This window comes from Cetorhinus maximus, chromosome 12 (assembly GCF_964194155.1).
Source record: "Cetorhinus maximus chromosome 12, sCetMax3.hap1.1, whole genome shotgun sequence".
NCBI lineage: Eukaryota > Metazoa > Chordata > Chondrichthyes > Lamniformes > Cetorhinidae > Cetorhinus > Cetorhinus maximus.
Genome location: NC_135890.1, coordinates 50,104,150 through 50,128,590, shown reverse-complemented (window position 1 = coordinate 50,128,590; position 24,441 = coordinate 50,104,150). Strand labels below are relative to the sequence as shown.

General features: G+C 42.0%; 1 protein-coding gene across 1 annotated transcript in view; it reads right to left on the bottom strand.

The window, feature by feature from the left end:
* The window catches only part of arhgef39 (Rho guanine nucleotide exchange factor (GEF) 39), an 85,719-nt gene that overhangs the window by 26,713 nt on the left and 34,565 nt on the right, over positions 1-24,441 (bottom strand). The window contains exons 3-6 of the mRNA XM_078553578.1: positions 23,937-24,112; positions 23,726-23,820; positions 21,057-21,177; positions 20,096-20,214 (exon numbers count right to left, since the gene is read on the bottom strand). Of these exons, the coding sequence (XP_078409704.1) occupies positions 20,096-20,214; positions 21,057-21,177; positions 23,726-23,820; positions 23,937-24,112 (511 nt within the window). The remainder of the gene's footprint in view (positions 1-20,095; positions 20,215-21,056; positions 21,178-23,725; positions 23,821-23,936; positions 24,113-24,441) is intronic.

Genomic DNA, 24,441 nt, shown 5'->3' with positions numbered 1-24,441 from the left:
GAGCAGGATTGAACATGGGCTTGGGAGTTCCACATTTTTCTGTGTGAATTCACAAGGTAACTAAAAAAAATAGCTTTGGAGGGTTTTGTATTTTAGCATTAACTTGGATTTACTGACATTGAGGAGCGGCCAATGTGATATCACGGTGATTTGAATTGAGATGTGAGTGTTGGTTGCGATACCAAGAGAACGCTCTGCTCTTTTCCGAATAGTGGCAGCTCAAACAGGTAGCTGGAACCTCAGCTTAACATTTCCTCTGAGTGATGTCACTCTCGAGAATGCAACCCCCTCACCCCCCCCAAATACTGCACTAGTGTGCACCCAGGTCATATGCCCAAGTCTTGGAGTAAACTTGGTGCTGGACACTTTACCAGCCAAACCAAGCTGACCAACAAGCAGTGCCTTAATGCAAACGGGGTGCATTGAAAATTTTTCAACATGACCAGGATATTCACCATGTAAATTATTCACTATTCAATCTACAATATCATAATGGAAAATACTCAAACTATTTGGGAGTTACTGAACAATTACTGACAATCTGCTCTCTTCAGCATGTACACAATGGGAATCTAATTAGTACACATTCGACTAGACCAAACAATCCCTGTTGTAGGCATTCCAGGAGGAACAGTGTAATGAAAACATAACAATCTTGACATACAGGTCTGCTTAACAATAACTGGTCCACGATTTGCTTCTCATATAATTAGTGCATTTTGTTACTGTCTGATGGATATTTTCTGGTAATAAAGGGCAGCATAAGGCAAATTCCATCTCCTCTGGGCCTAATATGCCAATGATGCACGACTGTCACTGTGGGAGTCTGTCAAATGCGAAGTGCTCCACTGTGCAGGTCCTCTCTGAACAGTGGCAGCAGCTGGCTCCGGCATATGCTTCCAAGAGCAGGAGCTTCCCAAGACCTGCTGCTTTCATCACTGCGGAGATTAATTACTGCAGACTGGTGTCAGTTGCAGGCAGGCCAGGCCTAGGGGAGAATCCCACACTATATACTGTGACAGCAGACATAATGTGTCCTGTCATTTGGAAGTCCAGAACTTACTTTTTTTTTTAAAAGAAAGCTATTTAAAGCCAAGCCAGAAATACTGCAGGTTTATTATTTTGCAGAAACACACTTTGAGCCAATAAATACTTTATACAAATTTCTGCGGACTTAAGTTTAAACTACAAGATCAATAATCTAGTCTGAGTAAAACGATAACGCTAGCTTTACTGCGTTACTGAAATAGTCACAGATCCAAAGTGCATATTAGGTAAAAAGATATTTGTGACATGAAATTAATAAATGTATTGATTATATGCAATGATTCATCAGGGAGATTACATGGGTTTGAATCTAATGCAATCGGACAACGGGAATTCACAAGAGCATAAAGTAGTATAAAGGGCGGACCCCAAGTGTACTCGAAAATCATCCTCTAATCATTGATTACTTCATACAACACAAAGGCAAATTTGTCTCTCCCAATTTCAGCTCTGCAAAATGTGAAATGTCATGTCAAGGGGAAAAGATCACAAATAAAAAGATGCAACAAACCAGAAAATCACAAGTAACTAGTGCAAGCCCGAGAGAACAATTGGTGAAGAGGTTAGAGAGAGGGGAGCTGTACAAACGATGGTGACATTTACAGGTATATGCTTTCCAGAAAATGTGAAGGTAAAACTCAGTATCATCACCTCAGCGGTGACATTTTTGTGCCTTGTTTGGTTGACTGTGTGTTCAGCTGCAAGAATACATTTGGCATCCTGGCAAGTTGAACAAAATCAAGTGAACCAAGTGAACTCTTTTAATTCTCCGGGTGCTTCTCAGCTGTTCTCGATGGCTGGAGAGAGAGCGTACAAGATGGCAAGAGTGGAAGGAAAAAGAGAATTCATGAGAGCGCACACAAGATAGTTAGAGGGAACGTGACAATTTTCCAACCTAACTGTAAGCAACACCACGGAAAATTGTTTATCATCATGAGCTTGTCAACAGGACATAATGACATAATTTGTTTATCTAATTGAGAATGTTGAATAACCATAACCAACTTTTCTTTTTTTTTATTATTCTTTCATGGGTTGTGGGCACCGCTAGCATTTATTGCCCATCCCTAATTGTCCTTGAGAAGGTGGTGGTGAGCTGCCAAGGAGTTAACACCTGGAACAGCTGCATTGCAAAAACGTTTGTCAATTGGAGTCAATTATTAAACACCCTGCCTTTATTTCTCCAGAGACAATCTTTCTATGTCCAGGTTATTGGGGCTGGTCACAGAAGAAGCCATCCTTGAAAAAGATAGAAGGCAAAGCTGACTACAATGATACAATTGGCAAAAGATGCACACCCAAGGACCTCAGGACAAGGATTGGGAGATTTCCTCCATGAACTGTGCTGTCGACTGTCAGGTGGAATTAGAGCCCTTTGCTGGATCTTTCCAGATTGACAGATTGCACCATACAAGCGAGTTCATTAAAAAGGAGCTAAAACAAATCAGCCACATTTTCAGTGTTTGAGATTCCAGAGCTCCTCCCGGATGTGTTGGGTATGGGGACATGTGCTGGCATATCACCACCCTGGCTACATGCCCAAAGCATGCAGGGGGGTGGCATGCTCCAATATCTGCTGACAATTGGCAATGTCTAGATGGAGACCAAGATGGCAATATGGTATTATTTGAAGCAATTTGCCTGCCCACACTTGGCAAGCACTGGATAGAAAGTAGCAAGTTTCAGCTTCACAGCTGCAGGATACAGCCATTCAGAGATCCATCAAAATTCCTGAAGGACAGTTTGGAGGAGTGGTCCAAATAACATCTAGCTCCTCTGTGACTGACATGCCATCACATCCAGCCTGTCACCTACTGAAAGATGCTTCAAGTGATTGCCAGGTTTAGAAGAAAAAGTCACTCGTGTAAACTCTGCACTTGGGCAAATACACAGGGTTTCAGAAAAACGTTTCGCATCAAATGGAGTCGGTTCCTTAAAAAGCTTGCTTATATTAGCAATAAACGTTAATTTGCTTTTATAAAGTGTTATCATCCATAATCATGCACAGAAGCAGGAGGAAAGGAGAGATAAGGGGTAATGATCAAAAACTTGATCAAAGAGGTGGGTCTGAAGAGGAGGGAGTAGTAGAGGATTCTAGGAAGTGTCAACTGGAGGCACAACCTACAATGGTGGATTGATGGGAGGAATGGAGAGTTTGAGGATGAAGGGTTATTTTAGGACTAAAGGAAGTTATAGCGAAACACAGAAGGGCCATGGAAGACCATGGAAGAAATTAAAGGCCAACATTTTTTCATTTGCAGTTGGGAGATGAGGACACCAAGGCAGTGAAGATTAGAGTGGTGGAGAGCAGAACATGGTGCAGCACAAGAATCAAGTAGCAGAGTTTTCAATGAGCTGTAGTATATGAAGGATAGGGGATGGGAGGCTGACCAGGAGAGCATTCTATTTTGATGAAAGGATGACAGTTTCAGCAGCAGATAGAGTTAAGGGAGGAGGTGAGCAATGATCCAAAGGTGGAAATAGGCAGTGTTTGCAATGGAGAGGATATGTGGATGGAATCACAGCTCATAGTTCTCAATTGTCAGGGTTTATTACCTAGGGCACAGGCTGGGAGGGGAATCAGAGGGTGGAGTCTTCTGCCAATAGGCTCTGAGTAAGGGTCAGAATCATTTCCAGGTCCTAACCCCATTCTGCCTGTCAGGGTGCCCACCTGGGTGATCTTCATAGAGATGGCCAATTAAGAGGGTTCCAATCTAACATCCAATTAAGGACGGTAGGCATATCCCTGAGGCTGCAGATCATTGTCGGCGGGGGGAACCAAAGGGCACCTCTCCATCTTGAGAGGCACCCTCTGAAGAAGTTAGGTATAAATAAAGAAGGCCTATGACCACAGCTGCGAGGCCATTTGTGCCAGCGGCAGGAGCTGCGGCCCACTCATGGCTGTTGCTCTGGTGGGGGAGGGTTAAAACAGGAGGCCTAAAGGGTCCCCAGGTCAGTTACCGGCAACCAGCCGCCAGGCAACTGCCAGGTTTGACCCTCAGTGGTGGGCCTATCCGCCCGCTGGGAAGATCCCAGCAGCGTCCCCGTTTCCTCTAATAAACAAAATAAGAGCAACACTATCTAAACCCTACTCAGTAGGCTACTTTCACTCAAAATTATAGAAGAAAATCCCCCATTTAACTTCTAAAATGACTGAAAGTTCCCAACCATGGTTATACTTTATTCCACTTTGTTCTCCAGGAACCAGTCCAAAGTTATTCTTAGCTCCTGATAGCTTGCTTCTTGTTTTTCTTTTCCAGCTAGATAACTTCTAATCCCCAAAATGACTTGCATGGTGAGAATTACCCTGGAGATTCTTCCCTGTAGCCAAAGATAGAAAAGCTTCCACCCTTATTTAAGTCCTCACAAGCTTGGTATCTTCAATCCGAGTGCAAGCTCCCACCTGCATTCTGTGTGGTGAATAATAGGGAATGGTGGCCTCTATCTCTCTGCTCCATCACTCCCTCAGATTCTTGCAGGCTGACCTTTTGTCTGTGAGGTTCAGTAATACCTTAGGGAAACCTGCAGCTCAACCTACAATGGCTTCTTATACACTATTCCCCTCTCAAACCCCATCTCCATGGCAACATGATTCACATGATCCTTGTATCCAGGTAGAAATGCTAATTAGCTATCCTCTAGACCCCAAATTCCTCCTATCTTGGAATTAAATAGGCAGCTTAAAGTATAATCGTTTATAAAATCTGACATTCCTAACACCTCCCAATGGGACATGGAGACTAAAAGTCCATCTACTGTCAGCACAGCTGCTCTAGCCATTGTTTACAGGTATGAGCATCTTGCACCTTCCTCCCATTAAAACAACCTGGGTCCCCTTTTAACCTTTAACAACCTAGCCAATCAAGTTTGCTGTCAGGCAGGATTCTGAACAGGTCACAGGATCCCCTTCATTCCTCCATCTTACCCTAAATTAAAGAGACAGTCCCAAAACATGATAATCTTACAAGCATAATTTTTGTAACACTATTCTTTGCATGGACCATATCATTATCATTAAACACTCTGCCCCATCCTATCTCACTCTGCTTCGCTTTGTCCCAGTTGCTACACTACTCTATTGTCTCGGCTTCTCTCTTATATTTTTAAATCTCTCCTCACCTGACCCCTGCCCACCCTCCTCCACGCTTTTAGTTCAAATTCCTAAACATAGCCCTAGTTAGATGATTTGTCAGGACACTGATCCCAACCCAGTTTATGTTGAGCCCATCCCAATGGAACAGTTCCCTCTTTACCCAGTACTGATGCCGATGTCCCACGAATCGAAAACCTTTCTTCCCATACCGTTCTTTGAGCCACAGATTTAATTCCTTAATCTACTTGACTTTACTCCAATTGGTTTGGGTAACAATCCAGAAATTATTACCTTTATGATTAGGTGTTTTATTTTTGACCTTAACTCCTCAAACTCTTGCAACAGAACATAATTTTTCTTTTCACCTATGTCATTAGTTCTTATGTGGACCAATGCAACTGGATTCTCTCCTTCCCACTGCAAGTGCACCTCCAGCTGTAAGGTGATGTCTTTAACCTTGGCCCTGACAGTCAATACCACATTCCTTTTCACTGCCCCCCACTTGAATGGCTTCCTGCACCATGGTAGTATGGTCAGTTTGCTCATCCATCCTGCAATCCGAGTTCTCATCCACAACAGGTAGCAAGTACCTCGTACCTGTTGGTCAAAGTCAAGGGTCGAGGCTTTTCCATCACTACATCCTGGATCCCCATAACGGCCTGACTCGCAGCCATGCCATCCTATCCCTGACCATCAACCAACTCTAAAGTCTACTTATCCTAAGGGGTGTGACTGCCTCCTGGAATGGTTTGTCCAGGTAACTCTCCCCCTCCCTGATGCTCCCCAATGTCTGCAGCTCGGGCTCCAGCTCAGCAACTTTGAGCGAAAGACATCCCAGCTGCATACACTTACCCCAGATGTGGTTGCTGGGATCGCAATGCTTTCCACATTTTGCAGTCACAGCACACTACCTGCCTTGTCATGTCTGTTTATCCTCATTTATTTAATGTTATGTGTAACTAGTTACTAATTTATTAAAGTAATAGCAAGTTACAATCTCCTAGTTTGGAGACAACAACATTCACCAGTTACTGGAGGTGAGCAAAAAAATATAGAAAGCAGCATCTCCTTCCCCATTCATGAGTTCCAATTACACCAAATTCCCAACTTCAGCACGCAGTTTATGAAGCAGTCTGTGCTCTACTTTTTCCATAAAACTAACACACAGGTATCTTAGTGCTTAGTCTAGCTATCTTGTATATCTATATTAGTTTAAAAAGTGATCGAGTGCAGTTAGAAAGAATTTATATTGCACCTTTTCATACCCCCAGGGCTATCACAAGAATTGTTTCTCTTTAAACAAACATGGGGCAGGATTTTCCCATCGGCGAGCGGGGGACAGGGCCCACTCGCCGACACGTAAAATGACGCACGGTGATGTCGGGTGAAACTCCCAACGTCACCGCACCCCACTTAAATTTTCTGGTAGGCGGGGGTGCAGCAAAATCATCTGTGCACCCGCTGACCTGTCAATGGCCAATTGAGGCCATTGACAGAGTCATTTAGCTAATTAATGGACCTGCCCGTCCAAACTTAAGGTTGGTGGGCAAGCCAGGAGCCCCGGCAGGAACTAGAAAAAGTACGAAACCTCATCGACGGGCGGGACGAGGTTTCATGTAGGTTTTAAAAAATTTTATTAAAGTTTTTTTTTTAAATTATGGACATGTCCCAACACATGCGACAATGTCACATAAGGAGACGTCAGGAATTTTTTTTCTTCTATTTTTAATATATGTGACAGAAGAGCTGATCTCCCTGAGGCAGCACTTAGCCTCAGGGAGATGAGTGCGCTCTTTCGTGCGCATGCGCAAAAGAGCGCACTCCCTGCCAGCATAGGGAGCGCATAGCGCTTCCATGCAGACATTGCGCTGGGCGGGCCTTAATTGGTCCGCCCATGTAAAATGGCGCCATCCCCCCGATTGGGGGCGCCGATCGGAGGCGCATCCTTGTGCGCCCGCATTTCAACTTTGTCCCCGACGGGAGGAAAATCCTGCCCATGACAACTGCATGGTCACCTTGTCTCAAAAAAAGTTAAAAACAAAAATAAAAATACCTGGAAAAACTCAGCAGGTCTGGCAGCATCTGCGGAGAGGAACACAGTTAACGTTTTGAGTCCATATGACTATTCAACAGAACTAAGTAAAAATAGAAAAGAGGTGAAATATAAGCTAGTTTAAGGGGGGGGTGGGTTTGAGCTGGATAGAGGGCCAGTGTTAGGTGGAGATAACCAAAAGATGTCATAGACAAAAGGACAAAGAGGTGTTGAAGGTGGTGATATTAGCTAAGGAATGTGCTAATTAAGGGTAGAAAGCAGGACAAGCAAGGTACGGATAGCCCTAGTGGGGTGGGGTGAAGGAATCGAAATGGGCTAAAAGGTAGAGATAAAACAATGGATGGAAATACATTTAAAAATAGTGGAAATAGGTGGGAAAAGAAAAATCTATATAAATTATTGGAAAAAAAGGGGGGGGGATCGGAAAGGGGGTGGGGATGGAGGAGAGAGTTCATGATCTAAAGTTGTTGAACTCGATATTCAGTCCGGAAGGCTGTAAAGTGCCTAGTCGGAAGATGAGGTGCTGCTCCTCACACCCTGCTTCCTGTAAGGACTCCATCCCATTCTCTCAGTTCCTTCGCCTCCGTCGCATCTGTTCTGATGATGCCACTTTCAAAAACAATTCCTCTGACATGTCCTCCTCCTTCCTTAATCGAGGTTTACCATCCACGGTGGTTGACAGGGCCCTCAACCGTGTCCGGCCCATCTCCCGCACATCCGCCCTCACACCTTCCTCTCCCTCCCAGAAACATGATAGGGTCCCCCTTGTCCTCACTTATCACCCCACCAGCCTTCGCATTCAAAGGTTCATCCTCCGCCATTTCCAGCAACTGCAGCATGTTGCCACAACCAAACACATCTTCCCTTCACCTCCCTGGCGGCATTCCGCAGGGATCGTTCCCTCCGGGACACCCTGGTCCACTCCTCCATCACCCCCTACACCTCAACCCCCTCCCACGGCACCTTCCTATGCAACCGCAGAAGGTGCAACACCTGCCCCTTTACTTATCCTCTCCTCACCGTCCAAGGGCCCAAACACTCCTTTCAAGTGAAACAGCATTTCACTTGCACTTCCCTCAATTCAGTCTACTGCATTCATTGCTCCCAATGTGGTTTCCTCTACATTGGAGACACCAAACGCAGACTGGGTGACCGCTTTGCAGAACACCTTCGGTCTGTCCACAAGCATTACCCAGACCTCCCTGTCGCTTGCCATTTCAACACTCCACCTTGCTCTCATGCCCACATGTCCGTCCTTGGCCTGCTGCATTGTTCCAGTGAAGCTCAACGCAAACTGGAGGAACAGCACCTCATCTTCCGACTAGGCACTTTACAGCCTTCCGGACTGAATATTGAGTTCAACAATTTTGGATCATGAACTCTCTCCTCCATCCCCACCCCCTTTCCGATCCCCCCCCTTTTTTTCCAATAATTTATATAGATTTTTCTTTTCCCACCTATTTCCATTACTTTTAAATGTATTTCCATCCATTGTTTTAGCTCTACCTCTTAGCCCATTTCGATTCTTTTACCCCACCCCACCCCCACAATGGCTATCTGTACCTTGCTTGTCCTGCTTTCTACCCTTAATTAGCATATTCCTTAGATAATATCACCACCTTCAACACTTCTTTGTCCTTTTGTCTGTGACAACTTTTGGTTATCTCCACCTATCACTGGCCCTCTATCCAGCTCTACCCCACCCCCCCGCCACCCCTTAAACCAGCTTATATTTCACCTCTTTTCTATTTTTACTTAGTTCTGTTGAAGAGTCATACGGACTCGAAACGTTAACTGTGTTCCTCTCCGCAGATGCTGCCACACCTGCTGAGTTTTTCCAGGTATTTTTGTTTTTGTTTTGGATTTCCAGCATCCGCAGTTTTTTGCTTTTATCTCAGAAAAAGTTACTCTTGCTGTCTTCTCATAGCAATGCAGATTAGACAATGCTAATGGTTGGTTTACTCAAACATAATGCATCACCAATAATCATTTTATGCTGTGAATTCTGTCATCATTCATCAGGTGTGGGCTCAAGTAAAACTCATTTAATTGGCATTTAATATTGGACACACAATTATATAGCACCTTTCACAACACCGTGATATTCCAAAAAGCTTCAATGTCAAATAATTTCTCTTGAAGTTATGCAATCAGCAGCCTATTTGTGCACAGCAAGATCCACAGAAGATTAATGACCAATACCTGGAATGGGCAGGTGGTCTTATGAGGGAAATTTGGACTGGCTAGTCTTGTATCCATTGGAGTTTATAAGAGTAAGAGGTGACTTGATTGAAACATATAAGATCCTGAGGGGTCTTGACAGGGTGGAAGTGGAGAGGTTGTTTCCTCTAATGGGAGAATCTAGAAATAGGGTCACTGTCTTAAAAATAAGGGGTCACCCAATTGAGACAGAGATGAGGAGAATTTTTTTCTCTCAGAGAGTCGTGAGTCTTTGGAACTCTCTTCCTCAAAAGGTGCTGGAAGCAGAGTCTTTGAAAATTTTTAAGGCAGAACTAGATAGATTCTTGATGAGCAAGGGGGTGAAAGGTTATCAGGGGTAGGCAGATGTGTGGAGTTGAGGTTATAATCAGGTCAGCCATGATCTTATTCAATGGCGGGGCAAGCTTGAGGGGCCGAGGGGTCTACTTCTGCTCCTAATTAATTTGTTTGTATGTTTTTTTCGTATGACCATCCAGGCCACCTTGGTGATGGTGCTTGAGGGATAAATGTTGGCCAAGACAGCAAGAAAACCTTCATTTTATCCAAGAATACCAGAGGATCCTCAGTTTAATGTCTCATCCCTCAACAAGGGAATCACAAAACGCTAGTATGCAAGTGCAGCAAGTGACCAGGAAGGCAAATGGATTGTTGGCATTTATTGCATGGGGAAATGGAATATACAAGTCGGAAAGTTTTACTGCAGTTGTCCAGGGCCTCGGTGAGACCACATCATTTCTGAGATGAAGTACTTATCTTATGAAGAAAGGTTGAACAGGTTGGGCCTTTACCCACTGGAGCTTAGAAGAATGAGAGCTGATCTTATTGAAACATGTAATATCCTGAGGAGACTTGATAGGGTGGATACCAGGAGGATGTTTCCTCTTGTGGGGGAGACTAGAACTAGGGGTCACAGTTTAAAAATAAGAGATGGTGATGTGGAGAATTTTTCTTTCTCAGGGGCTTGTTAATCTGTGGAATTCTCTTCCCCAGAGACCAGTGGATGCTGGGTCAATGGATTTATTCAAGGCTTAGTTAGGTTTTTGATAAACAAGGGGATCAAGGGTTATGGGAGGTAGACAGGAAAGTGAGCTGAGACCACAACCAGATCAGCCACGATCTTTTCGAGTGACAAAGCAAGTTCGAAGGGCTGAATGGCCTACTCCTGCTTCTAAGTTCTATGTTCCTATGTAAGGCACTGAAATGTCTGTCTCGATGATGTGCTCAAATTTTGGAATGGGGCTAGAGGATTTTTTAACTCAAGAGTTGAGAGCTGCCCGTGAGCCAAGCTGACAGTGTGGCGTTGTGGTTTCAAAAGCTAAAGTGACAGGAAAGCATGAATTATTGCAGTCTGCCCCCCTTAATTCTCTTAAATTTGAGCTTTTATTTCATGTATTATGAACAATTACTGATGTATTAAACCCTCTTCAGAAGATGTGGACTTGCAATAGTAACTTCCATCATATTATGTTATATATAAATACAATCACACAATGCTATTGGTAAAAGTGACAACAGTTTCACTACAAGTACTCTTTCTGAAGGGGTGATTGCTGAGTGGACAAGTTCTGCCTGCATAAGGTAAACGTATTACAAACTGATCAACTGCTCATCATTTAAATCAAAGTTTTAGTTCATATGGGGCATTAACCTTGGAATGCATCAAGACTGTATTGCCTACACTGCAACCTGTAAGAAAGCTGACTGAAAAAAAAACAAAGTTAAAATGTTAATTCTAACAGAGATTTCAAGACTTTAGTTAATTTCAGATAACGATTTCGAAATCATTTGATCATTGCTCTCATAGTGCATGTTTTTCTGTGAACTCCTTAAATTAGATTATTGCCTTATTACACATTGTTAAAAGTCATACACATATTTCAAAACATATCAAAGCTACGTACACAGAATTAATGAGCTTGCTAATTTCTATCATGCAACAAAATAAAGCAGGACAAAGCAACCCATTTGATCAGCACCCCATCCATTACCATCAACATTCACTCCCTCCACCACCGATGCACAGTGGCAGCAGTATGCACCATCTACAAGATGCACTGCAGCAACTTGTCAAGTCTCTTTTGACAGCACCATCCAAACCCGTGACCTCTGTCACCTAGAAGAACAAGGGCAGCAGATACATGGGAACACCACCGCCTACAAGTTCCCCCCCAAGCCACATTCCATCCTGGCTTAGGATTATATCGCCATTCCTTTACTTTTGCTGAGTCAAAACCTTGGAACTCCCTTCTCAACAGCACTGTAGGTGTACTGTAAGGAAAATACATTTTTATTTCTGTTGGACTGTTGTAAAGAACATATCTTTTTAATCCACAGTCCAACAGAAAATAAAATTACAATGGCTGCAGTTTGAAGACATGTCCACTGGAACAGGATGAGAGATATACACAATGTTGCAGTCCTGGAACAGGATGTGCCATGAAAGACAGGGTGGTGCCAGAAAAGAGTCCTGGACCAAGGGAGTTGCCTGGTAACAATGTTTTAATTGGTTCCTGACCAGGTGGCCAGATTTTTGTGTGGGGACAGTGCAGCTGAATAGCTCCTAGCCCGAAGGGAAAAAAAACAAAAACCTCTTGCTCCTACTGTAATATTCTAGTAATTCCACAATAATAGCCTTTTCTCCTCATATCTCTATAACCTGCTTTCTCTCTGAAAACTCTTGTCAAGAGTTGAAGAGGAAAATCACCGTTAGAGACATTGAAAGGCAAGTGCTCAACCAGTGAACGAAATGCTGAAAGTGCTGGAAGAACACCTTGTGTCATCAACAAGAACTGAAAGGAATTTGGAAGTCATTGATCAAAATCTACTCATTGAATCCTGTACTCTGGAATTGGTGCATTCAACTGTTTTATACCACCCTTAAAATCCATGTTTGTATGTGTCAGATGTATCTTCTTTGTGTGTGCATAGAGATTTAACAAGGGGTAGAGTTTAAGTTATAGAGTTAGAAATTAGCAGTTCATATTTCTTTCTTTTGCCACTGGTTAACAACAGTTTGTTCAATAAACAGTTATTTACTTATTAAGTTTACAAACCTGGTGCTTATATTCTGTTAACCTAACTTAAACAGTTAGGTAGAATTGCAGCAATCTGGTGGTTTGATCAAACTTTTCACATTTGTTGCAGCTCGGGGAACAGTGGGGCTTTATATTACAGCGCACTATCCCCAGTGAATCGTGACAGCACCTATACCACATGGACTGCCATGTTTCAAGAAGGTGGCTCAGCACCACTTTCTCAAGGGCAATAAGGGATGAGCAGTAAATGCTGGCCTTGCCAGTGACACCCACACCCCATGAAAGAATATATTAAAAAAAACTTAATATCCTGTCGTCAACATCAAATGGACATTAAAACACGGCCCACATGTCAAGAACATTATGCTGACAACTGCAACAAGCAAAAAGATGCCATGAAATATCAAATTTGACAAGACTTAACAGTAGCTAATTATAAATATAACCTCGAAAAGACAGAGTTGCAATCTGTTGTACCATTATTGTTATGAACTGCGCAAGCCTCATGAAATATCAAAACCCTTTACCACTACGCCTTTGAAACTTAGTCTTGATATCATTTATATAAATGGCACTTTTTTGTTGTTGTGCAATAAAACATTACATTACTATTGGTTTGAGGAAAAGAACCATAGTGTTTTTGAAAATTTGAGTACTAACTGGAACTAAATGCATTTCCTAGTGATGTTCAAATTATTCTGGTAGTGCTGAAACTTGCTTATTTTATTGCTCCAATTATCCCAAAAATATACAAGTGTTTTATCTCCAGGATGAAAAGACCACAAGATCCTTTTTTTAAAAAAATTTAATTAATCCCTTGAAATAGAACAATAAACACTGCTGGGAGAAGCTCTTGAGCAAAGTTACTTTTGTTGGCATTAAACTTTAAGATTTCTACTTGAAAATCAAAAATATTCATTTCGTGTGATATGATAATCTGGGGCCTGAGTATTGCATTTGGGAAAAAAGTCAAATTATAAATGACAAGTGCATAATATCTGAAGGAAAATGTTGTTTCCTGGGAAAAGCTGTACTTCATCTTTTTACAAAAACAAATTACTGGAAATCTGAAATAAAAAGCGTAAGATATTGGAAATGCTCAGTGGGTCAGGCAGCATCTGTGGAGAGATAAAGTAAGTTAACATCCCAGGTCAATGACCTTTCATCAGAATTGGAAAAAAGTTAGAGATGGGGCGGGATTTTAAGCACATACAGAGGCAGGGAAAGTGGGGAGGGGAGGTAATGAAGATAAGGGAAGGTCTATGATCGGGTGGGAGGCAGGAAGGACTGAATGATAAAAGACATAATGGCGCAATGCAAAAGGAGATGGCAATAGCAGCAGTAAAGAAACAAAAGATGGGTTTAGAAGAGATGTAAATGGCAATAGCAGAATCATTAACAGCATATGTTGTCGGAAAAAAATAGTCACTATGATCTGAAATTTTTGAACTCAGTGTTGAGCTTGGAAGGCTGGGAAGTGCCAAAAAGATGTTGTGCTATGCCTTGGCCTTCATTAGAACAGTTCAGGCAGCCAGAGGTTAGAGTAGGAGTGGGACAGAGAATTAAAATTATAGAAATTCGGGATCAAGCTTGTGGACTGAACAGAGGTACTCGGCAAAGTGGTCCCCAAATGTGCATTTGGTCTGCTGAATGCAGAGGAGAACGCATTGCGAGCAGCAAATAAAATATATTAAATTGAAGGTACAGGTCGATTGCTGTTTCACCTGGAAGGAATGTTCCACCCTGGACAGCGGAAAGGTAGAAGGTCAAATGACAGGTGTTGCATCTCCTGCACTTGTACAGGAAAACGGGAAGGAGAGTGGTTGTTGGGGCTGATTGAGGAGTAGACCGAGGTGCCATGGAGGGCACAGTCCCTATGAAATTTGAAAGGGGAGAGGAGGGGAAGGGAAGGTATGTTTCATGATAGCATCACACTGGAGGCGGCAGAACTGGCGGATGATGGTCCACTAAATGCAGCGGGTAGTGAGATAGAAGGTAGGGACACGGGGAACTCCCTGTCGTGGTTTTGGAAGGGAGGGAGAGAGGAAGAGGCGAGGTCAGAAATGCCAGAAATGGGATGGACTTGGTTGAGGGCGCTGTCAACCATGTGGAAGGGAATCCCCAGTTGAGAGTAAAGGAAGACACATTGGAAGCATTGGTATAGAAGGTGACATCATCAGATTAGATGGAGAAACTGAGAGGATGGAATAGAGTCCTTACAGGAGACAGGGTGGCAGGAGGTATGGTTAAGTGTAGCTTAAATGGAGACAGAAAGTCAAGGAAGAAAGGGAAGAGCTGGATATTGAACCACTTGAACATGAGGGATAGGGTGGAAATTGGAAGCAAAGTCGGTGAAATTTTCCAGTCGGGGATATAACAGGAAAAGGCATTGATACAACTATCAGCGCACCAGAAAAAGAGGTGAAGAAGGAGACCCAAGTAGCACTGGGACAACGAACGAATCAAAGATCCTATGAAAAGGTAGGTATAGTTAGTACAAGTTCCATAGCAACACCTTTTTTTTGGGAGGAGATGAGTTCGGGCAAAGGAGATTGATGTTCAATCTGAGAGCAAATTCAGCCAGGTGTAAGAGGGTGGTGGTGGATGTGATTGGGTTGTGTCTCTGTTCAAGGAAGAAGCAGAGGGCTCTCATGCCATCTTGGTGTGCAAGGGACAATTTCAAAGTTTGCAGATGATACAAAGCTTGGGAATGTTGTGAACTGCAAGGAGGACGGTGTGGAACCTCAGGAGGAGATAGCCAAGTTGGTGGAGTGGGTAGATAGGTGGCAGATAAATGTCAATGCTGAGAAGTGTGAGGTGATGCATTTTAGTAGGAAGAACATGGAGAGACAATATGAAATAAGTGGTGAAATGTTGAAGGGGGTGCAGGAGAAGAAAGACTTGGGTGTATATGTGCATAGATCATTGAAGGTGGCAGGACAGGTGGAGAATGCAGTTAATAAAGCATATAGTATCCTGGGCTTTATTAATAGTGGCATAGAGTACAAGTGCAGGGAGGCTATGCTGATTTTATATAAGATACTTGTTAGACCCCAGCTTGAATATTGTGTACAGTTCTGGGCACCACATTATAGGAAGGATGTAAACACATTGGAGAGAATGCAGAAGAGATTTACAAGAATGGTTCCAGGGATGAGAAACTTCAGCTATGAGAATAGATTGGAGAGGTTGGGACTGGTCTCCTTGGAGAGAAGAAAGCTGAGAGGAGATTTGATAGAGATGTTCAAAATCATGAGGGGGCTGGACAGAGTAGATGGAGAGAAGCTGTTCCTACTCGTAAAAGGGTCAAAAACGAGAGGGCACAGATTTAAAGTGATTTGCAAAAGAAGCAAGTGTAATGTGAGAAAAAACTTTTTCACACAACAAGTGGTTTGGATCTGGAATGCACGGCCTGGAAGTGTGGTGGAGGCAGGTTCAATCCAGGCATTCAAGAGGACATTAGATAATTATTTGAATAGAAACAATGTACAAGGGTGAAGGGAAAAGGCAGGGCAATGGCACTAGGTCATAATGCTCATTTAGAGAGCCATGCAAGCATGAATGGCCTTCTTCTGTGCCGTTAAAGATTCTGTGATTCTGTGTGGTATGGAAGTGTAGAAGGATCGGATGTCCATAGTGAAAAGGGGAATGACAAGGATCAGAAAACTGTTAACATGGTAGAAGGCGTTGAAAGATTCCTAGATGTAATTGGGAAGATAATGAACAACAGGAGAAAAAAAATACAGTTTCAAGATAGGAAAAAATTAGTTCTGTGAGACAAGAATGGGCTGAAACAATGGATCTACCAGGGCAGCCCTTTTGTGGATCTTGGGAAGTGGGTAGAAGCAGGCTGTGCGGGTTTGCATGATTATGAGATTGGAGGTTGCGTAGGGAAGTCCGCCAGAGGAGATGAACTAAGCGACAGTCTGGGAAACTATGGCTTGACATTCAGTGGTGGGGTCACAGTCCACGGGGAGGTAGGAGGAGTGTAACAGAGAGCTGGTGCTCAGTCTCCATGAGAGAGGCCGGTTCACCAAACAACAACTGTGCCACCCTTGTCAGCATGTTTAATGCCAATGTTACATCTGGACCTGAGAGAACGGAGTGCTGCAAGTTCAGAGTGAAGTAGGTTAGACCAGTAAGCAGAATAGAAAAATTGAGATTGCCATGCCACGACAGAAGTTTCTAATGAAAATATCTAGAGAGAGTAAGAGGCCAGAGGGAGGGGTCCAGATGGAGTAAGATTTCTGAAGATGGGAGCCAGGGCCGATTATGTCGGATGTAGGCACCTGGACAAAGAAGTAAGCATGAAGGCAAAGACGATTGAAGAGTTAACTGAGGTGGGGGTATAAGGAGCTGAAGCTGAGGGTTTTTCTGAAGGCTGATTGCTTGGATCAGAGAGAAGAAGGTCAGAAAGGATAGAGAAAACACAGCAAAGTGTGAGATACTCTTAACATGAATATTCCAATCTCCTATGGAGGACAAGAGTAAACTGTGAAATTTGTTAAGACTAGTAACCAATGGAAAAAGGCTTATTTTGATTTATTGGAATAATCATCTGGCAGACATAAAACAGCAGTAAGAAATCCCCTCAACAGTAAGCAAACAGTCAGCCAACCGGTGAGAATTCTAGAAGATATCAACAGAGCTGAAACAGAGAATCAGCATCATAGTTAATATACTAAACGATTGTTTCCTCAAATTATTCATGAATGAAGATGTTACCAATTGGTAAAACGAATGTTAGAGGCCAAATTCGTAGCCTGTCTGAAAGATGATCAAGAAAACACATTTTGGTAGATGCCTACCACTAATCACTAATAGAGACAAGGAACACCATTTGTGGGGAGTTAATGGTTATTACAAGCAACCTAATGAAGGTACCAGTAGTTGTCAATCATAGAGGTGTCAGCTGTGGCTCAGTTCATAGCACCCTCGCCTTTGAGTCAGAAGGTTGTGGGTTCATGTCCCACTCCCGGAAACCAAGAACTGTGAATGTACTCGAAAGATTTACATGCGATCTGTTGATAACTCGAAAGAGTTACAAAGCAAATGAAATGAGTAGTTGTCAATCATGCTGATATGGTTCCTATTTTTCTAAAGAGGGGATAAAAATAGTAGTTCATCCTACCAAACATCATTGTGGGAACACCTTCATCAATTGTAGCAGTTCAAGAAGGTGATTCCTAGGCAACTAGGAATGGGCAATCAATGCTGGCCTTACAAGCAACATCTAGTTTCAAAGAATATATATATTTTTTAAAATTGGGCACTCTTACACATCCCCAAAATAGAGTATGTTGCAAAGCACTAGGTGCCAGGAAACTGGTTACTGCAAAGATGCAATAACATAACAATACTGAAGCACACTCAGCCAGGGTGCTGTCCTCTAAGTCTATTTTGTGTGAAATTCTTATCAGCTGTAAAAAGTTATTTGCTTGGGATATGTTAGGCCCCAGATTTTGGGGCTTGACGTTTACAGTGTTTGTAATAAAATTGTTAATTAGAGTTTGATGTATACATCTCACAAACGCTAAACTTTACGAGACAATTTGTCCCTTTAACTTAAAGTGAAGCAGAAAATTCTGGAAAGGGTTATATATTTAGACTTCCTGATAAACAGTTTAGAGAAATGCCCACGTGATCTGGTTGCCATGGGGAGAGAAACTCAAATAAAAACTCATTGACGTGCCAAGTGGTCATTCTAACACTTCTTACAAGGTCTCATGGTAAAAAAAGGACAGCTGCAACTGAGATAGAGAAGAATTTTTCCACTGCTGTGGAAAAGCTGGGAGAGCTCTTCTGTGTTAAAGACCAAGCAGGATGCTTTTAAGAGTTTGTTTTCTGTTCAAAAGAAAGGGACAGAACAGAGGGGGCTCTTGAAGATTTAAGGAATGGAAAGTCGCTGAGGTGTGCCTTGCTGGTGATGATCGTATCCAGGAAAATTCGGGCAGACAGTTGTTGAAGGACACTGAAGTTTGAACATAGTGCAGCAAAGACAAGTGAACCTCTGCGGGAAAGTTGAGGGTGACTTGGGGATTAGTTCCTTTAATGCACTGCATCTGCCAGAAGAGTAGTGTTGATTAAAAGCGTTGTGAGAGATATATTTTGGTTGCGTTATTGAATGCGAAAATTACCTTTTTCTCTAGTTTGATGTATTAGGTGCCTTTTTGATCTATGACGATTTTAGTTTGGTTGTTACAGTAAAAGTCTTAAAAAGTGAAATCTTATCCATTGGTTGTTTGGGAAATTCATCTCTTTTAAAAAGTTATCAGTCTCTATGGGAATTTCAACAACATTGAGTCATGAAATTGGTAATTTGACAATGATTTTTAAAAAATTCATTCAAGGGATGTGGGCTTCGCTGGCTAGGCCAGTATTTATTGCCCATCAGTAGTTGCCCTTGAGAATGTGGTGGTGAGCTGCCTTCTTAAACCACTACAGTCCCTGTGGTGTAGGTACACCCACAGTGCTGTTAGGGAGGGAGTTCCAGGATTTTGACCCAGCCAAAGTGAAGAAATGGCGATATATTTCCAAGTCAGGATGGTGAGTGAGTTGAAGGGGAACTTGCAGGTGGTGATGTTCCCATGTATCTGCTGCCCTTGCCCTTCTAGACGGTAGCAGTCGTAGGTTTGGGAGGTGCTGTCTAAGGAGCCTTGGTGAGTTTCTGCAGTGCATCTTGGAGATGGTACACACTGTTGCTACTGTGTGCCGGTGGTGGAGGGAGTGAATATTTGTGGATGTGTTGCCAATCAAACGGGCTGCTTTGTCCTGAACGGTGTCAAGCTTCTTGAGTGTTGTTGGAGCTGCACTCATCCAGGCAAGTGGGGAGTATTCCATCGCACTCCTGACTTGTGTCTTGTAGATTGTGGACAGGCTTTCGGGAGTCAGGAGGTGAGTTACTCTCACAGGATTCCTAGCCTCTGGCCTGCTCTTGTACCCACAGTATTTGTAAGGCTAGTCCAGTTCAGTTTTTGGTCAATAGTAACCTCCAGGATGTTGATAGTGGCGGATTCAGTGATGCTATTGCCATTGAATATCAAGGATCAATGGATAGATTCTCTATTGTTGGAGATAGTTATTGCCTAACACTTGTGTGGCATGAGCGTTACTTGCCACTTGTCAGCCTAAGCCCAGATATTGTCCAGGTCTTGCTGCATTTGGACAGGGATTGCTTCAGTATCTGAGGAATTGCGAATAGTGCTGAACATTGTGCAGTCATCAGCAACTTCTGACCTTATGATGGAGGGAAGGTCATTGATGAAGCAGCTGAAGATGGTTGGGCCTAGGACACTACCCTGAGGAACTCCTGCAGTGATGTCCTGGAGCTGAGATGACTGGCCTCTGACAACCACAATGATCAAGATGGTATGCCATTTTTGACTAAAAGTGTTAAAATATAAACAAAGTGGACAACATATAAGCAGAAGAGTGATTAATACAAAATCAACTGACCAGATCCATCTAGGCAAGTGATGATTTCATCTGCACAAGATAGGATTACTTTCAATTCATTCTCCAGCAAAAGGTAAACTTGTAAATTTCCATGGCCTTGCATTTAAATAATATCAAATAGCATCATAATGGACTGTGTATGTATTTAAAGAGGTAATGGAGAAATGACTACGTTAACCAATGTCTACTTACTGATAAACACGCTTACGAGGCAGAGGGAGCAAATCCTCCAGTTTCAACCCTTGGAATTCTGGTCTAGATTCTTGGAGTTTCTTAAATCGTGCAAATCGTTTATTTTTCCTAATTTGTTCCTAAATTAGACCACACAAGATGCATATTAATTAATAGAATGTTACAGATGTTGGCCGAATATATTAATCTCAACGATCCCTTCTTGCCCACTGAAGATATTTCATAACATTTTTCGATTGAAACTAATTGCACAGAGGCACATTATTATGCACAGGGATGATACTGAAGGTTGAAAAGGACAAACCAAACATTCTCTGTCACATCATCCTAATTATGCAGCCCCATGTTCCAACAATTACATTTATGTAGACCCACTGTTAAAATCAATGTTACTTGTACAGCTAGTCCTTAATCAATGAAATCAGTCAATTTACTATGGTCACATCCTTCTTCTTAATTAAGACAGTGATATCTCTCTAGCTCAGGATCTCAAAGAGATAAATAAGTACACAGGGTGGGAAATGTCAAAGAGGTGACTCCATGAGTTTACTCCGACGAACTTTGAAGGAGCCAGACGGTGTCCTCATAATGAAGGGGGCGAGGAAAAGCTGAACAATCTTTCAAAGAGCCAACTTAGAATTCATTAAGGAAAGAGCAGGTTGCACAAAAAGCTGACAGCAAAAGCTGTAATGAGCAAAGAATGCTTTCAACTTTCATATCCTTCACGATCAAAGTCTAAATTATGGTGGCTGTGCCACTTATGCCATATTTAATTAGATGGTGCAGGGACCTCATTGGGCAATTAGCCTTTCCTTTCAAAAGAAATCCGTTTCAATATGGTATCATCTCACTCTCGTCATCAGAATGGCAGAGTGGTAGAATAACCTATTTAAATTTTTCTTATAATGTTAATCTGTCATTACAAATACAACCTCAATGACTCATGTAGTTGTTGTATTACCTGTAGGACTTTGACAGCATGCTCCATGTTGTCTGTATAAGTGATATAAAGCTGGAGTTGAGGGCAGAAGATGTCAAAGCCCAAACCAAACTTTCCATCTTCAAGATTACTCAGCAATCTCCTGTGTGACATATTTTAAAAAGTCCATTATTGAGTGGCATGTCTCACAATCCAATTTTTTTGAACTAATCAAATGAATGCTTCATTCTGCATAACAAAGTTTGCTTTCTTAAAATTAACAAAAAAGGGCAAATTCATTGATAACAGACTCAAAGGGAGCACAGGTTAGAAGATAAGTCATACTTTCAGTCACATCTAGCCCAGACTTCTGGTGTCTTTACAGCTTGCAATTCAGTTGGACTCCAAAGGCTGCAGAATTGGAGCAACAGAAAAGTCAAACCTAAGCATCACCTCTGATGGAGCCTTTCAACATCAGGGAAACTTTGAGTATATATTCCTCTGTCTTCAATGTTAACTTTAAGGCATCTAAATAGGAATCAACAAGTTACAAAACAAAAGCATCCAATAAATTTCTACCATAGGTCATAGAGTAAAAGTCAACCTGGCATATAAAACAATCCCATTTTTTCAACGCCAAAAATCATATTTTTGTATATACAGGGCATATAACTCAACTCCTGTTTTCTGCCACAATGTGTTATACTCATGGTTGCAAGGTGACCAAGGCTGGGAAATGAATATGGAAGGGTAATTGACATTTTGAAAAGTAGGAAACTAGGAAAGGTGGTGGGATAGCTCTATTAATTAAGGAGGTCATTGGTACAGTAGTGAGAGATGACCTTGGCTCAAAAGAGCAAGGTATAGAATGAGTTTGGTTGGAGATAAGAAATAGGAAAGGTTAAGAGGTCACTTGTGAGTGTAGATTATAGGCCCCAAAACAGTATTTACACTGTAGGACAGAGTATACAGGAATAAGTAAATGGGGCCATAAGAAAGGTACTGTAATAATCTTGGGTGACTTTAATCTATATGATTGGGAAAATCAGGTTGGCAAAGGTAGCCTGGAAAATGAGTTCATAAATTGTATTTGGAACAATTTCTTAGAGCAGTGCATTCCAGACTAAGTCAAAAAGGGAGCAGATCATTCAAGACCTGGCAGTGTGCAATGTGACAGAATTAATCAATAACCTCATAGCAAAAGAGCCTTTAGGCAACAGCGATCATAACATGATAGAATTTCCTGTTCAGTTTGAAGGGTAGAAATGCGGGCCTAGGACTAGTGTTTTAAACATAATGCGGGCCTAGGACTAGTGTTTTAAACATAAATAAAGTTAACTATAATAAGGTTATTATTATATATAAGCAGAGCTCACTAAAGTGAACTAGGAAACTAGGTTTAAAGATAGGTCGAGAAGCAGTGGCAGACTTTTAAGGAGATATTTTGTAACTCGTAAAGATTTATCCTTTGAGAAGGATGCATCATCCGTAGCTAAAAAAGGAAATTAAGGATACTATCAAATTGAAAGAAACATTGTACAGATCTGCAAAGGGAGAAAGTAGAGTATGAGGGAAAGCTAGCTAGTAATATAAAAACAGATAGTAAGAGCTTCTACAAGTATTTAAATAGGAAAAGAGTAATTAAAGCTAGTGTTGGTCCTCTAGAGGGAGAGCTGGGGAATTGATTCTGGAAAACAAGGAAATGGCAGAGGCACTGAACAGGTATATTGTTTTGGTCTTCTGAAAATTGAGATGTGAAAGGGTGGGAGGAACTTAAAGCAATCACCATCACTAGGTAAAAGGTGCTGGGCAAACTATTAGGCCTAAATGTTAATAAGTCCCTAGAGCCAGATGGCCTGCATCTTAGGGTCACAAAAGGAGTGGCTACAGAGGTAGTAGAGGCATTGGTTATAATCTTCAAAAATTCTTTAGATTCTGGAAGTGTCCCAGCAGATTTGAAAATAGCAAATGTAACACCTTTATTCAAGAAAGGAGGGAGACAGAAAGCAGGAAGTTATAGGCCAGTTCACCATTACTATCAAGCTGGGAGATCAACTGTGGTTCAATGTGCCAGGAACAGCACTAGACATACCTAAAAACGAGGTGTCAACCTGGTGAAGCTAAAATACAGGGCTACATGCATGTTAAACAGTGGAAACAGCATGTGATAGACAGAGCCCACAACCAGATCCAAGCTCTGCAGTCCAGCCTCATCCAGTCACGAACAGTGGTGAACAATTGAACAACTAATTGGAGGAGGCAGCTCCACAATTGCCTCAGTGTAGTACGGAAAGGAGAGGCACATCTTTGGATCTGTGATTTATTGATCAATACTTTAAACTGAGGCCTCTTCCACCTATTTAAGTGGAAGTAAAAGATCCCATTTGACAGGAACATGGAGTTCTTCTTGTGTCCCTCACTAACTGCACCAAAAACACTAACGGGTTACGCATCTTAGTTACTGTTTTGTGGGGGTATGCTTTCTGCAACATGACCACGTTTGCCTGTGCAATTAACAGTAACTAGAATTAGAAGTAATTTGGGGTGTTCTGAAGACATGTTAAAGGCGCCAAATGTATGCAAGTTATCTGCTTTCAGGCAAACATCAATAAGCTGAGTTGAAAACAAATGTGAGAAAACAAGTAGATCAACAAGTATTCGTTTACTGAGAAAGACATTAAAACTCAAAACATGTAGAAAAATAATCATACCTATTTATTGAATGAATGGCTTTCAAAGTGCAAAATATGGCATCTCTTACATCTGGTTGCAGAGTCCCCTTTGCTTTTAAAATCTCTACAAAATACTAACAGAAGATAAGTCTGTTAACCATTGATTAAAAAAAAAGTGATTTGAAGAAAAATCTGTATTCAAGGCATGTAGCCATACACATTGCTGCAATGCTCTCCATCACATGCTTACCACGACAACCAGCTCCAGCTGTTCGAAGTACCTCTGCTCGGACTCAACTAACTCTTTTGCTGTTCGAGTTCTCTTTCTTTCCCAACGTGCTCTCTGCTCCTCTATGGTGGTGTCTCCCGCCGAGTACTTCAGTTGAATCTCTCTAGCCGTTGGGGTATAGAGTTGATCATTGGCAGCTGGTTGTGAAAAACAATTACGGAAAGATACAGATCACCGTGAATTAGACAAAAGATTACTTAAAAGCAGGGCCTGAATTTCATTCCCACTGGTTACAAAAATTGCTAGAATTCTTTGTTACTTTTTCACCCTTTGGCTATGGAATATTTATTTAAAATATGTTTTTATTTTAGTAAAATTGATCAATAGTACTGTTTATAATTTTAAGTCTGCGTGAGTTGTAGCCCCGCAATTCACAGGTGAACATAATTCTTTCAGTAAAGATAACTTAGCCGCAACCCAACTGACAGAACTGATTTCAAAAACACAACAGTGACACATAGCAATG